General features: G+C 40.3%; 1 protein-coding gene across 1 annotated transcript in view; it reads right to left on the bottom strand.

Moving 5' to 3' along the window:
* Window positions 1–15,392, bottom strand: part of LOC128643792 (serine/threonine-protein kinase 10-like) — a gene marked incomplete at its 5' end in the record, with an annotated part of 161,281 nt that overhangs the window by 36,620 nt on the left and 109,269 nt on the right. Inside the window, one exon of the mRNA XM_053696605.1 lies at window positions 5,708–5,832. Within this exon, the coding sequence (XP_053552580.1) occupies window positions 5,708–5,832 (125 nt within the window). The remainder of the gene's footprint in view (window positions 1–5,707; window positions 5,833–15,392) is intronic.

Here is a 15,392-nt window from a genome sequence, read left to right as displayed (position 1 = left end):
TAGATGCTTAAGTCTTTTCAATTTTAATCCTGAGGAAAGGATTCGGCATAAAATTTCGCTGCATCTCGAGCTTTTTCGAAAAAATGTATGTGTCCCTCAATAGAGAGTTTCAACCTGGCTGGGTACAGCAGGGTTGCTTGGACACCTTTCTTTATAAAGTTTGTACACAGTGGGGCTAGCTCTCTCCTTTTAGTGGCTGTACCTATGGAGTAGTCTTGAAACAGAAAGATTTTTGCCTCATTTATAAAGATGGGTTGCTGTTTACGAAAGGCCTGAAGTAACATGACCTTATGTTGGAAATTTAAAAATTTTACAACAATCGGTCTTGGGCGAGTGCTGTTTCTATGTCTATCTGGTTGGCCTACCCTATGAGCTCTTTCTATGATGATAGGAGGGTGGGATTCTGGGATCTGCAACAAGTTAGGCAATGTGACAGTGATAAATGTAAGTAAGTCCTCAAATTGCCTTTCCTCAGGAACCCCTATGATCCTAAGATTATTCCTTCTTGTTCTATCCTCTAAATCATCGATTTTGCTTTGCATTCTTACAAGGGAAGTGTTTATTGATTCAAGATTACTTTTATAGTTAACAGTCAGATCCTCCAGATCTGAGATTCGCTGTTCAGCCTCAGAGATTCTGCTGGCAAACTGTTTCACCTCGTTAGACAAGGAGGCAATGTCTTGTCTGATTTCCTTTTGCAGTAGGTCAAATTTGGGAGATAAAGCTTCTGAGATTTTAGATACTAAAGAATGGATATCTAACTGCTCTGAGGTGGCTAAGTGGGGCATGGTAGGTGGGTGTAAATCGGATGAGAATTCGGGAACAGCTTTGTTCCTTTTTTCTTTTTGTCTCCCTGTCATGGCTAAAGGAGAAGTTTTTGGGTGTCCGTGTAAATATTTGTCCATATATAGTGACGTGCGTTAATGGGTCCTGTGAAAGAATTCTCCAGATCGTGCGGTGTGGCGTGATTGGAGGCGGCCGTGAAGGTGGATTATTGAATATGTGAAGGGTCCGTTGTGTAAAGTGCTTATATCTAAATAGGGGAGAAAGTGCGTTCGCGAAAAGAGTTTAAGAAAGTGAGAATTATCACCCTTTATAGTGTGCAGGAGTGAATGTGAAGTGAAATACAAAAAACGTGCAAAGAAGGAAGCGGGAGTAATAGACCTTATCCTTTAGACCTTGACAGGAGGAAATGATTGATTTCTGAGAGCCCTACTGCCTATATAAGAGGAGAGGAGAGAAAAAAAAAAAAAAAAAAAAAAAGGAAAAGAAAGGCACTAAAATGAATTGGTCTGACCCAGGGCTGAGTGCTTCTATATTTTGTAGCGTATAAAATACCAGAGTATGAACTCTCAAGCCCTGTTCTTTTCTGCTAAAGAAATACCCAGTTCAATTAGACAAATACATTAAGAGAAACAGTTAAGAAGAATTATGTTCTGTTACACTGTTTTCCAGAGGTGACCATTAACATATTCAGGGGCGAGAAAGCCCAAATTTGGTTCATTTGAAACTTCCACACAGAGTTATGTTCCCTGCTCCCTCTGCTGCTATCCACAAAAAGAGGGGCCAATTAGTTAAGCCTGAGGGGGCAAACTCAGTAGTAAGTAAGAGGTGTCTAAGAGATAAGAAAGGTTTATAATGTTTAATAGTACAGTAATATAGTATTACTAAAAGGGTTATAGCAATTTCTAAAGATGTCTATGAGAATTTATGACTTTAAGAGCAATAGACCATTAATTTTCTGAGAAACTTATTGCCTATAAGGCAAGGGTACCGAGGAAAATTTATCTGAACCAAAGTGTCTGTTCTAAGGATATATAACTTCCTCAGTGCGAAGATGGAGTGCTCTTAAAACCTTTTATGTGCCAATGCAGGGGCCCTAGGTTCAAGAGATGTAATTACAGAGCCCAATGAGGGTTATTACAGTCAATTCAAGATGTGTGTAAAGGACTAAACCCAGAGGAAAAACTCAAGATGTTTAACAATACTGCAGCAGGTTTCATACACTCCCTCCCATAGTATCTGGGGAGAGTTTTGTTAAGCTTCAGATAAGAGGAGCAATATCAGATGTAATTGTCTAAGAACAAAAAAAGGGTTATATTCTTAAAGAGTACAATAAATTTGGATTTACCAAACAGTTACAACAGTTGACCTCCTACATTGTTTTCCTTTCTAGCCCAAATGGGAAATATAAAGGAGAGAGGTATGATACTACTACCTCAAAATTAGCTATTTTTCACAGTTTTGTTATAAATATACTGGGATTGCTAAAACACTCCTTGCTGTCTTAGTTTTCCCAGTATTCTCCTTTTTCTATAGATTTTCAGTAGCAGCTAGTGATCAGAATGCAAGGTTGTAATAGCAAAGCCCAGTAGCTATAATGATTACAATTTCAAAGTCATGGATACCATATAAGAAAACGACAAGATATAAACTTGGCTTAACAGTGAATTATACAGTATTACATTTTTGGATAGGGAAATGTAACAGTTAACAGTTCACATCAATTTTGTCAGTATTATTAGTATATATATATATTTTTTTTCCCTTTCCCTTCCTTCCCTTCCCCCCTTCTCTTCCTTCCCAGTTATTTTCCTATTTTTTTTTTCTCACTTGTTCCTTCGTCAGGTGCAGGTTTAGCAAGTGAAAAGAAATAGTGTAATACAGCTAGAAAGTAGTTTAGTAAACATGTATGTCTTAGTTAACCATGTGTAGGTGGGAATTTATTGTCCTTTTTCCTAATGGTGTAAATAACACAGCTACGGATATGGATAAATACAGCCCTTATGAAATATACATATACTAAGTATTAGTTCTTTAAAGGTAGAATCCTTGTTAGGACAGACAAAACCTTTGGACAAATTTAAATGCTCTAGGCCAGGAGCATGATAAGTAGTAATGCAGAAAGAAGTGTCCAATATCTTATGAAATTAAGTGAGAAAATGAAACTTTCCAAACTTTCCCAAACTTTTACGAGCCGTGTTAGGAACTGAGTTAGTGATCCCTTCCCTTTGATCTTCCTTAACTCCCTTTACCAGTTCTTAACTTGGTATGTATATGAGGATAAGGGGACAGGGAGGATACCAGTAGTAAGTTCTAATACCCAGTAGCCATCAATATTACCCGCTGGAGATCTAAAGGATGCCTGTGTCCACGAGAGGTTCTTTTCTCTTATGCGACCCCTCTCACGCAGCACCGGTGGGAGAGGGGGCGCTTGGTCCGGCTTGATGGAGGTGCAGGAGATTGCCCAGCTGACGGGAATCCAGGTCCGTCCAGGGCCCAGTAACTGTAGTGGGGGTGGTCACGCCCGGTGCCCGGGCAGGGTTTCTGGAAGCAAACAGCGGTCGGGTCCCCTCACGCAGCACCGGTGGGAGGGGACTACACGACCGGAAGAGTAGTGCAGCGTCTGGAGCTTCTACACCTCTCTCTATCCGCAGTGAGGGCACGCCTCAGAGTTCCGAACAGGCAGGTAGCCCTGGATCTGTAACTGGAGCCAAACGGCAGGAGCAGGGGACCTCTCTCTTGAGCCGGGTAAGATCACCAAGGAGTCTGTACACCTCTAGATCTCAGCGTTCCGGGCAGGAAGGGCTATGGGTGGAAGTTCAGTACAATATGCCTTTTTAGAACACGACCTGTGTTTGCATATAGAAAATTCAGCGTGAGGGGGAGATAGCAGTCTCTTTTTAAGAATTACCACTTGATATGGCGATATCCAAGAAGAGGGATAAAAGTCATATAGCTGCTGCAGAATGCAGCCCAGTGCTTTGGTATGGCACTGTGGAGGTTTATGGAAGCGATGGATTTAGCTAGGCAAGCCGTCCTGAGTCAGTAGGTTTAGGCGCGAAGATACCGCCAAGGCTTGTAGTGGAGGTGATGCTGCACAGGTGGTTCACCTGACCATACACCTGAGCTCCTCCTCCGGAAACCTCTCTCGCCGTGTCTCCTCCTCTTATAGAGCCTCTGGATCTGCCATCGGCGAGGACAAACCCTGGGTCAAGCCTCCATGATACACCCTATGCTTGCGCTTAGCAGAACGTGGTAAGGCATGGATCACCTTAGAAACCGCTGATTCCAGTTGGGCCGCAAAGTCTGACGGCCAACGAATCTCTCCCAAAGAAGTAACAGTTGGACCCTGGGGCGCTGCATGTGCAATAGGACTTGAATGCAGGGAACGCACCTCACGGGACGAAGAACCCTCAGAGATGGAAGGCTCAGTAGTACTAGACATCCGTTTACATTTAGATGTCGAAACTTTATCAAGGCATGTGGAACATAGTTGAGCAGGCTGATCTAACAGAACCTCCTCACAATAAACACAGGAATGAGACTTTGTTAAGGAGGGAGAACCCTCTAACGCGCCAGAGTCCTCCATCGCTTGCGTTTATGGGAAGACTAAAAGGCACCTTATACCACCAATGGCCGGGGCACTCACCACCTCCTAGGACCCGGACTACAGAAACCGCTATGTCTCCTGCACTACAGATCCACAGAGAAGGATAGACACACCCCGTCACGTGGAATGCCTGGCAGGACAGCCCCTGCATTAGGGAAAACGCGCCAAAAATGGCCGCGCAGGATTCCCGCAAGCCACCTAAAAGTTCCACACATTGCCAGAGTCTCATCTCGCACATAACGCAGCAATGACACAATATTTATGTATAAACTCCCCTGTTCAATAATCCCCCTTCCAGGAATATTAACCCTTGATTCTGTAAAGATAAAAAGGTGCCACACTGTGACCCTGACTTCTATGTTATCATCATTATTGTCATCAATAAAAAATTAAACGATCTTACCAGAATCTACGCCGTGGAACAGGAACACAGCCTTTCAAGTGTGACGAATAGTAGCATCGCATCCACCATGGACTTGAGAGAAGAAAGCAGGCAGTGCAGCGAAGTTCGACAACGCTGATTGCTTGAGGAGCTGTTAAGTCGGGATGGTTTTGCAGAAAGAAACTTCCTGCATCTCCGGACTCTAACTTTTGCCCAGGCCCTCACTGAGAGACTGACAGGACTACATAAAACTCCAGTCCCACTGCGAAGAGTACTACCCTCCATAAGAGACTACTCCGAAACTCTGGCACTCCTCTGCCATCCTCCTGTGACGAAAGGCAAAGAATGACTAGGGGATGAGGGAAGTGGGGGAGGTATTTAAGCCTTGCCTGGGGTGTCTCTTTGCCTCCTCCTGGTGGCCAGGTTCTTAATTCCCAATAGTAATGAATGAAGCCGTGGACTCTCCTCCCCTTTAGATGGAAATTAAAACATAAGACAATCTGTTCCTCAACATTCTTTTTAAACTTATTAAAACCTCTTTGAATATGATGGAAGCAAAAAGGCAATATAATCCATTTTTCTCTTTGTTTAGTCGAAAACAAGATGTATTCCCACCTTTATTCTCCTGATTAAACCAGTTTGTTTGTTGTTTGAGTTAAAAGAAAACCTGCATACACCTTTAAAATATTTATGGATAAGCAATGTCGTAAATAGGCACTACATTACTACTAGCAACAAAATGATTCAGAAACATCTTGTGTTTACTCAGATAAGGAACAAAAAAAAATCTGCTTGACTTTCATTAGGATTATAATCATGAGCAACAAAACAGGGGAGTCCTTCTTATGACCTATAACTGCAAACAATTACATGCATTCTAATGCCAAAGTTACAGACAAACCTGCAACTGAACCTGTGTGTGTATACTCTACCTTCTCATGTTTTCTCAGAAGCTCATGACGTTGTAAGAAATATTGGTCTTTGAGCTGCTGTTTCATTAGCTGGTGTCTCTCCTGTAGGTGGCGCTCTTCTAGTTCCCAAATAACAGCCTCCTTGTCTGTGAGAGAATAAACAAATGATCAAATAATGTAATTCAAAGAAAAGATTAGCATGAGAATAATATTCAGAAGAATTTTTAAACTGTATATTTAAATATTGAAAAAAAATAAGTGTGAAGTTTTAGGCTCCAAACAGTAATGGTTGCCACCATGTTATAAATTAGGCTTCACTAGGTTTAAAATCGCGTTTTCCTCATTTAATAATCTCTTTATCGCTTAGTAAGGGATATATACTATCAGCTGATAAAAGTAACAAATAATAGTGTTTAGTGTCCTTTTAAAGACAGGAAGCGTACAAACTAGGAGGAAAAAACAATAGACGGTGGCAAAAGATTTAAAATGAATTACTGTTAAAAGAACAAGCTCAAAAACAACTTTAAAATAAAGGAACATGGGACTATGTCAAAGATCTTAAAGGGATATTGAACCCAAATGTTTTCTTTCATGATTCAGATAGAGCATGCAATTTTAAACAACTTTCTAATTCACTCCTATTATCAAATTTTCTTCGTTCTCTTGCTATATTTATTTGAAAAAGAAGGCATCTAAGCTTTTTTGGTTCAGAACTCTGGACAGCACTTTTATTGGTGGATGAATTTATCCACCAATCAGCAAGAACAACCCAGGTTGATCACCAAAAATGGGCCGGCATCTAAACTTACATTCTTGCATTTCAAATAAAGATACCAAGAGAATGAAGAAAATTTGATAATAGGAGTAAATTAGAAAGTTGTTTAAAATGTCATGCTCTATCTGAATCCTGAAAGAAAAAAATTGGGTTCAGTGTCCCTTTAAGTAATGGCAGCATTTAACCAAATAAAATCCATTATATGCACATTATAAACACTTTAAAACGATGAAGAAAAGAAAAAAACAAAAACCTCCATTAGGTTCTCCAATTCCCCCCCAGAAATGCAGTCTTCTTATATTCTTGTGTTTAACTAACAATAACTGGTAGCATAGAAAAATGTTTATTTGCAGATACGGTTGCTTTATAAACCTAAAATTCAGAGCTACAAAAACACAATCTTTAAAGGGACACTGAACCCAAATTCTTTCTTTCATGATTCAGATAGAGCATGAAATTTTAATCAACTTTCTAATTTACTCCTATTATCAATTTTTCTTCGTTCTCTTGATATCTTTATTTGAAAAGCAGGAATGTAAATCTTAACAGCCAGCCCATTTTAGGTTCAGCACCATGGATAGTGCTTGCTTATTTGAAGCTTACATTTAAACACCAATAAGCAAGCATAACCCAGGTTCTCAACCAAAAATGGGCCGGCTCCTATGCATCACATTCCTGCTTTTTAAGTAAAGATAACAAGAGAACGAAGAAAATTTGATAATAGGAGTAAATTAGAAAGTTGCTTAAAATTGCATGCTCTATCTGAATCATGAAATAAAAAAAATTGGGTTTAGTGTCCCTTTAAATATAGGTAACAAACGGCTAGATTGCGAGTTTTGTGGTAAGGTGAAAAAGCAGTGTTAAAGGGCCACTGTAAGTAAATATTTTCTATGCCTGTTACTAACTAACTACCCCAAATACGCTTTTTATCAATAGCATTTCATTAACATATCTCTACCGTATATCAGAAATATTGTCTGCAAATTTAATTGTTTTCCAAACCCACTCCGTGGGTATCCTTTGCTCTGTACCAATCCGTTTACAATACCTAGGTTTCAAAATGGCGCTTTAAACACAAAGTTATTGGTTTAAGTATTGAACACGCAGTGCTGAAAATAGTGGGCAGGATAACGTGACATCATCGGCGAATAAAAGATACAACTTTTAGAACGTTATGAAACTTCGTTTTGGAGAAAATATAGGTCAGTAGGTTTTAATTAATGTTTATTAACTTTAATATGTTAGTTGTTTAGCTTAAAAATTATAACAGAAAGTAATCCTTTAACCGGTCCTAACGCTGCTTTTTTACACCTGCTGGTATTACGAGTCTTGCAGGTTTAGGGCACCGCACACTTTTTTTGCCTTGGCTGATTGGAACAGCCAATAGAATGGGAGCTCAATCCTATTGGCTGATTGGATCAGCCAATAGGATTTTTTTCAACCTTAATTCCAATTGGTTGATAGAATTCTATCAGCCAATCGGAATCTAAGGGACGCCATCTTGGATGACGTCACTTAAAGGTACCTTCATTCAGCAAGAAGACGTCAGAAGAAGAGGATGCTCAGTGCCGGATGTCTTGAAGATGGAGCCGCTCCGCGTCGGAAGGATGAAGATAGAAGATGCCGTCTGGGTGAAGACTTCTGCCCGTCTGGAAGACCACTTCTGCCTGCTTCGTTGAGGACATCTTGCCGCTTGGATGAAGACTTCTCCCGGTAAGTGAATCTTCGGGGGTTAGTGTTAGGATTTTTTAAGGGTGTATTGGGTGGGTTTAATTTTTAGGTTAGGGCAGCAATAGAGCTAAATGCCCTTTTAAGGGCAATGCCCATCCAAATGCCCTTTTCAGGGCAATGGGGAGCCGAGTTCTTTTTAGTTAGGGTTTTATTTGGGGGGTTGGTTGTGTGGTTGGTGGGTTTTACTGTTTGTATTTCTTTTTCAGGTAAAAGAGCCGATTTCTTTGGGGCAATGCCCCGCAAAAGGCCATTTTAAGGGCGATTGATAGTTTAGTTTAGGCTAGATTTTTTTTTGGGGGGGGGGCTTTTTTTATTTTGATAGGGCTATTAGATAAGGTGTAATTAGTTTAAATATCTTGTAATTTGTTTTTTATTTTCTGTAATTTAGTGCGTTTTTTTTTGTAATTTAGCTAATTGTATTTATTTATTTGTATTTAATTTAGGTATGTTATTTGATTGTAGTGTAGTGTTAGGTGTTAGTGTAACTTAGGTTAGGTTTTATTTTACAGGTAAATTTGTATTTATTTTAGCTAGGTAGTTAATAACTATTTAGCAACTATTCTACCTAGTTAAAATAAATACAAACTTGCCTTTAAAATAAAAATAAACCCTAAGCTAGCTAAAATGTAACTATTAGTTATATTGTAGCTAGCTTACGGTTTATTTTACAGGTAAGTATTTAGTTTTAAATAGGAATAATTTAGTTAATGATAGTAATTTTATTTAGATTTATTTAAATAATATTTAAGTTAGGGGGTGTTAGGGTTAGACTTAGGTTTAGGGGTTAATACATTTAGAATAGTGGCGGCGACGTTGGGGTGGCAGATTAGGGGTTAATAAATGTAGGTAGGTTGCGGCAACATTGGGGGAGGGAGATTAGGGGTTAATAAATATAATGTAGGTGTCGGCGATGTTGGGGGCAGCAGATTAGGGGTTAATAAGTATAATGTAGGTGTCGGGGGCGGCAGATTAGGGGTTAATAAGTGTAAGATCAGGGGTGTTTAGACTCGGGGTTCATGTTAGGGTGTTAGCTGTAAACATAAAATGTGTTTCCCCATAAGAATCAACGGGGCTGCGTTACTGAGTTTTAAACTGCTTTTTGGCAGGCTTTTTCTCAGCCGGCTCTCCCCATTGATGTCTTTGGGAAAATCGTGCACGAGGACGTACAACCAGCTCACCGCTGACTTAAGCAGCGCTGGTATTGGAGTGAAGTGTGGAACACTATTTTGCTCTATGTTCACTTTTTGACTGTTAACGCCGGGTTGATAAAAACCCGTAATACCAGCGCTGCAGGTAAGTGAGCGGTGAGAATAAACTGCAAGTTAGCAACGCACCCCTGTTACCGCAAAACTCGTAATCTAGGCGAAAGTAACTTCACTGAGTAGACCATGATTGGGTTCAGTAAGGTTATACTAACAGTGTTTTTTCTTTTTATCCAAAGCTTAAGGGATATTAAAATATTTAAGACCAACAAAAAACAAAACAAAAAAAAAAACCACTTGACCAGGAACATATCTCAAAGGCTTGTTCTGGGTAATGGTGACTTCCTGTGGTGTGGTCTCTTTCTGTTAAAGTTAACTTTAACAGAGTTCTCATCTGAAGTATGCAAGTCAAGCCCATTTAAAGCTGTAGTCCAGCCTCAAAATACCAAGCAATTTTCCTTGAAACAAGATGATGCTACTCACAGGCTTGTCCTTTAGAGCTTGGCCAGTGTGGTGCAACTATATTTCTTTAGAACAGGGGTCTCAAAGTACAGACCTGCAAACCGGTTTACATGAGGCCCGCAGGACTGGCCCAATGATACCGGAAATATCCTGGTGGACTGCAGCATCTGGGCCTGATCAGAGTCTGCGCTACCTTAAGGTGCACCAGCAGTTTCCTTTTTATGCGTGGTGCGAGCGCATCAGAACGCACCCTGCAATCTGACTCTCATCACTAAGTGCCAGCCAGAGGGAGCGATTAGAATGGTCTGTACCAGTCAGAAGTACAGACCAATCGCTCCCGCACCTGACACCCATGGATTCATTTTTAACTGTTTTAACCCGTCATTGGGCCCGCAGAGATTTAGCCCCACCCCTGCAAAAAAGGTAAGCAGGAAAAGGCAAAACTTTTTTTTATATTAATTAAATACAGTTAATATAAGTTATACATATTTTTCTTTTTAATTATCTCTTTACCTTGCATTATACAAAGTGCTGTCAAGAGAGTAGGTAAAAAAAGCAAATTACATTCGGCAGGGGACAACCTTCTCTGACCCTGTAATAGTCTATAATATCAGTTTTTAAATCCAAAAAAAAAATTGATGCTGAGCAGAGAAAATTTCAAGAGGTGGTCAAGAGATTATTTTTTTTTGAGTTTAATAAAGGCTGCTATTTGCTTGATCTGCAATGAAAGAGTTGTTTTACTTAAAGATGATGAAGGTGGACCAGTCAACACAGTAGATTTGCATAATCAACAAATGCAAGATAACGAGACAATGCAATAGCACTTAGTCTGAACTTCAAATGAGTAGAAGTTTTTTTTTTTTCGGAAAATTTTAAAAGTTATGTCTTTTTCCACTCCCCCTATACCATGTGACAGCCATCAGCCAATCACAAATGCATACATGTACCATGTGACTGACATCAGCCATTCACAAATGCATACACACTTATTCTTGCACATGCTCAGTAGGAACTGGTGACTCAAAAAGTTTAAATATAAAAAGACTGTGCACGTTTAGTTAATGGAAGTAAATTGGAAAGTTGTTTAAAATGGCTGCTCTATCTGGATAATGAAAGTTTAATTTTGATTGAGTGTCCCTTTAAGCAGCATTATACTACTAAACATGATGATCAGTATGAGGCAGAAGAAAGGGAGAGGCAAATTGCCCAACTTCAGAACGGCCTGTACATGCAGCAAAACCTCTTCAAGCGATAAAAGGAATATAATGCAGCAGCTGAGGCCAGCTATGTGGTGAAGGAGCAGGTTGCAAAAGCAGGGAAGCCATTTACTGAATGAAAGTACTGTATATAGTTCCATTTTGTTTTTGAAGTTTTACATTTTGCAAGCGGCCCCTATGGGAGAAGAAAACTCCAGTCCAGTGGCTCCCGGGCTATTTGAGTTTGAGACCTCTGCTTTAGACACATTGGAAAAGAAGGATCTCGAAGGGAGACAAATCATCAAGTCAAATGAGAGGTATTTTTCATTTAGAATGTTCTATCTATGAAATAGTGCCCTAGGACTGCGCAATAACTTCTTTAGTCAACTTAAGTCTTTACCAGAATTGTCCAGGAGTATACTGGAGCATATTGTCTTATTACATACACAATAAAGCCATTCCCTCCTTTAGAAAATATTTGCCAGTTATTGAAATGACCATTAAATACAGTAGAATTGCATATTTAACAAATGCATAATAAAAAGGCAATGCAATAACACTTGAATTTCAAATGAGTAAGACTTTTGTTCTGCCAAATTTCAAAGTTACTTCTAATTTTGTGTGTGCCCTGTATCATGCAATATCCATCAGCCAATCATAAAATACATACGCATATTCTGTGAAGTGGGCATATAAAGATTATTCAAATAGTGTGCATGTTTTAATAATGAAGTTGTTATGGAGGTTTTTTTTTTTTTTTTTTTTTTAAATACTGCTCACATTTAAACCCCACTATAGGCCAACACAATATATATTGCTTATATATCATGGCATGTGATAAAAAATTGCGTGGAAAAATGTATATTTCGATTTACATTTTAATAAACAAGGCTGTAAAAAGCTGCGCGTGTTTTTTCTAAACTTTATAGTAAAAAGAAGAAGGGGTTATCCTCATATAAATTAGGGCCTTTGGGTATAGTTATATAATGATGAGCATGCAAGGGTTACCATGAACCTCTACTGAAATAAATACAAATGTATTCATGCTAGGTGATCACTATTACCACAGTGATTCTATTAAAACATATAGGGGATTTATTTCAAAAAGGTGATTACATGCTTTATAAGAAGCGTAGCTAGGCCTTTTTTATGTCCTGTTTATATATAAGTGTAAAGTGCGTTTCACACTGCATACAATTACGTTTCAAACTGTGGGTCTAATAGGGGTTCTAGAGTTAAAGGGAGTTGAAGATGTACCCCCATTCAGCTCCCTTAAGCTCAGTGAATCATCAGTGTCTGAATCATGAGACTTTAATTTTGACTTTTTTACCGTCCCTTTTAATCGCTAAACAATCTAGTATTTTATTGCTGGATTATGTATCAGATAAAACTAAACCTGCTGTAGGAACGGCACTAATAGCTGCTCTGGATGTAAACTAACCAAAAGAACAAATTATTAAGTTACATTTGTTGTATCTGTTTTCAGCTTAAGAACATAAATTATGTTTACCAGATTATTTCCTTTCCTTCTGTACAGGGAGAGTCCACAGCTGCATTCCTTGTGGGAAATACTGAACCTGGCCACCAGGAGGAGGCAAAGACATCACAGCCAAAGGCTTAAATATCTCCCCCACTTCCCTCATCCTCCAGTCATTCTGCCGAGGGAACAAGGAACAGTAGGAGAAATATCAGGGTGAAAAAGATGCCAGAAGAATACATTTAAATTTAGGGCCGACTATTGGAGAACACGGGCGGGAGCTGTGGACTCACCTTGTACAGAAGGAAATTATCTGGTAAGAATAATTTATGCTTTCCTTCTTAATACAGGGAGGGTCCACAGCTGCATTACTTACTTGTGGGAAATTATACCCAAGCTCCAGAGGACACTGAATGCTAACGGGAGGGTAAAAAAAGAGAGGGGGCCCCTAATCTGAGGGCACCACAGCCTTTCTCCCGAAGGCTGCTTCGGCAGAAGAAAAAAACATCAAACTTGTAAAATTTGGAAAAAGTATGTAAGGAGAACCAGGTAGCCGCCTTACAAATCTGAACCATAGAGGCCTCATTTTTGAAGGCCCAAGAGGAAGCCACTGTTCTTGTAGAATGAGCTGTAATCCTTTGAGGAGGCTTAAAACCTGCAGACTCATATGCTAAGTGGATGATACTCCTCAACCAAAAAGATAAGGAAGTCGAAGAGGCCCTCTGACCCCTACGCTTCCCAGAATAGATAAAAAACAGAGAAGAAGTTTGTCTAAATTCCTTTGTAGCCTGAAGATTTAAGGCACGAACCACATCGAGATTATGCAGTAAACGTTCCTTCGATGAAGGTGGTTTAGGACATAAGGAAGGAACCACAATTTCTTGATTGATGATGCAATTTGACACAATCTTAGGAAGAAATCCTAACTTAGTTCGTAGAACAGCCTTCTTAGCTGGTGTTTCATGCTGATAAGGGTCACATTGCAAGTGCAAGGAATTCCACCCTGGTGCTTGGAATAAGAACTCTTTTCTCTATTTATCTTCCCTCCGTGGGATCGAAAAAAACAGAGGAAAAAAACAGAGGAGAGATTCCGAATGGTCTTCCGCCAGACTAAACAATGATGCTTGTACCAGAATATCGTCCAAGTAGGGAGCTACTGCTACACCCCGGGTTCTGGCGACTGCTAGAAGAGCCCCTAGAACCTTCGTAAAAATTCTTGGAGCAGTAGCTGGACCAAACAGAAGTGCAATAAACTGGAAGTGCTGGTCCAGGAACGCAAACCTGAGGAACTGGAAGTGTTTCCTGTGGATTGGAAGGTGAAGGAATGCCTACTTCAGATCTATTGTGGTCATAAACTGCCCTTCCTGAATTAAAGGAAGGATGGACCTTTTTGTCCCCATCTCGACGAGGGGACATTTAGAGATCTGTTTACGCACTTTAGGTCCAGAACTGGACGGAAAGTTCCCTCCTTCTTTGGGGCCACGGATAAGTTTGAATAGTATCCCAAACCTCTCTTTGCGATAGGTACTGGGACAATGACTCCAAATGAGGACAGATCCCTTACGCACCCCAGAAAGGCTTCCCTCTTTCCTAGTCTTGAAGACAGGTTGTGAGGATGAATCTGCCCCTGGGTGGGTGAGATTTGAACCTATCTTGTAACCCTAAGCTATGACCTACAGGATCAAAGGATCCTGCACGTCCCTGAACCAAGCCTCTGAAAGCCCCTGAACACAATCCAAAATAGGACCGGGGGCTGCCCCTTAATGCAGACTTAGTCTCAGCGGGCTTCTTGCTCTGCTTGGATTTATTCCAAGACTGAGCCGGCTTCCAAGAACTCTTGGGTTGCTCTGGCTTAGCGGAGGCCTGACGCTGGGCTTTTATCAGAACTAAAGGAATGAAAATACGAACTATGTCCATTAGATTTGTTCTCCTTATCTTATGGTATGAAGGCACCCTTGACCCCTGAAACCGTGGAGATAGTCAAACTCTTTCCCTTAAAGGAGAGGGAAGGAGACTAGACTTAGAAGTTATATCTGTCAGCCTGAACAGAAAATCTGAAGTCTTAGCCTTAGGCTAATTAAGATGTGTAATAACAGCACAGATAAAAGAATTAGTAACCCAGAAGGCCGTAATTCTTTCCTGAAAAATGTTGAGGGAACCCTCCACCTCAATCAATTTCGAGGAGACGCACCAAAAGGTAGCCGCTCCAGCAACTACGGCGACAAGCGCCGCCAGTAAAAGAAAATATACCCTAGGTTGAAACACCTTCTTTAACAGAGTTTCCATCCTTATATCCGGCGGCTCTATGAATGACGAACTATCCTCACACGGGCTAGTATTACGTGTGGCAAGTGTAAAAATAGTGCAAGCCAAGTAGGGATGAAAAAAAGAAAACCTACCATGATAGAGGACCCAAAGGTTTGTCTAGCAGCTCAGCCTTTGAAACCTCTTATGTAGTCAAAACCTCCTTTAGTAAAAAGCGTAAACATCCTGTCCTAAATCTAAAAACTGGATCCTCCACAGGCGGAGGATTATAGGCAGCAAACTCCTACCATGAAAGTTCATACTCTAAAGTTTCAGAGAGAACCTCATCCTCGGATAACCGATCAGATATATCCGACAAATTACATGATGCCCCTTGGGCAGGAGTGCAAGATTTAACCTTTCGCTTGCGCTTAGCAGTGCAAGGAAAAGCACTAATGGCCGCAGACACTGCCGTATGAAACTGTGCAGTAACGTCTGGTGAAAAAAGGCCCCTCAAATGGAGGATTAGCAGTGCAATGGAAGCTGCATGTGTATAAAAAGATGCATGTAGGGTGTGCACCTCACTAGAGGAGGACTCCTCAGAGGTGGGCTGCTCAGT

Source organism: Bombina bombina, unplaced genomic scaffold, assembly GCF_027579735.1.
Source record: "Bombina bombina isolate aBomBom1 unplaced genomic scaffold, aBomBom1.pri scaffold_769, whole genome shotgun sequence".
Classification (NCBI taxonomy): domain Eukaryota; kingdom Metazoa; phylum Chordata; class Amphibia; order Anura; family Bombinatoridae; genus Bombina; species Bombina bombina.
The sequence above is the reverse complement of the archived record's forward strand: the minus strand, read 5'-3'. Positions and strand labels throughout refer to the sequence as shown.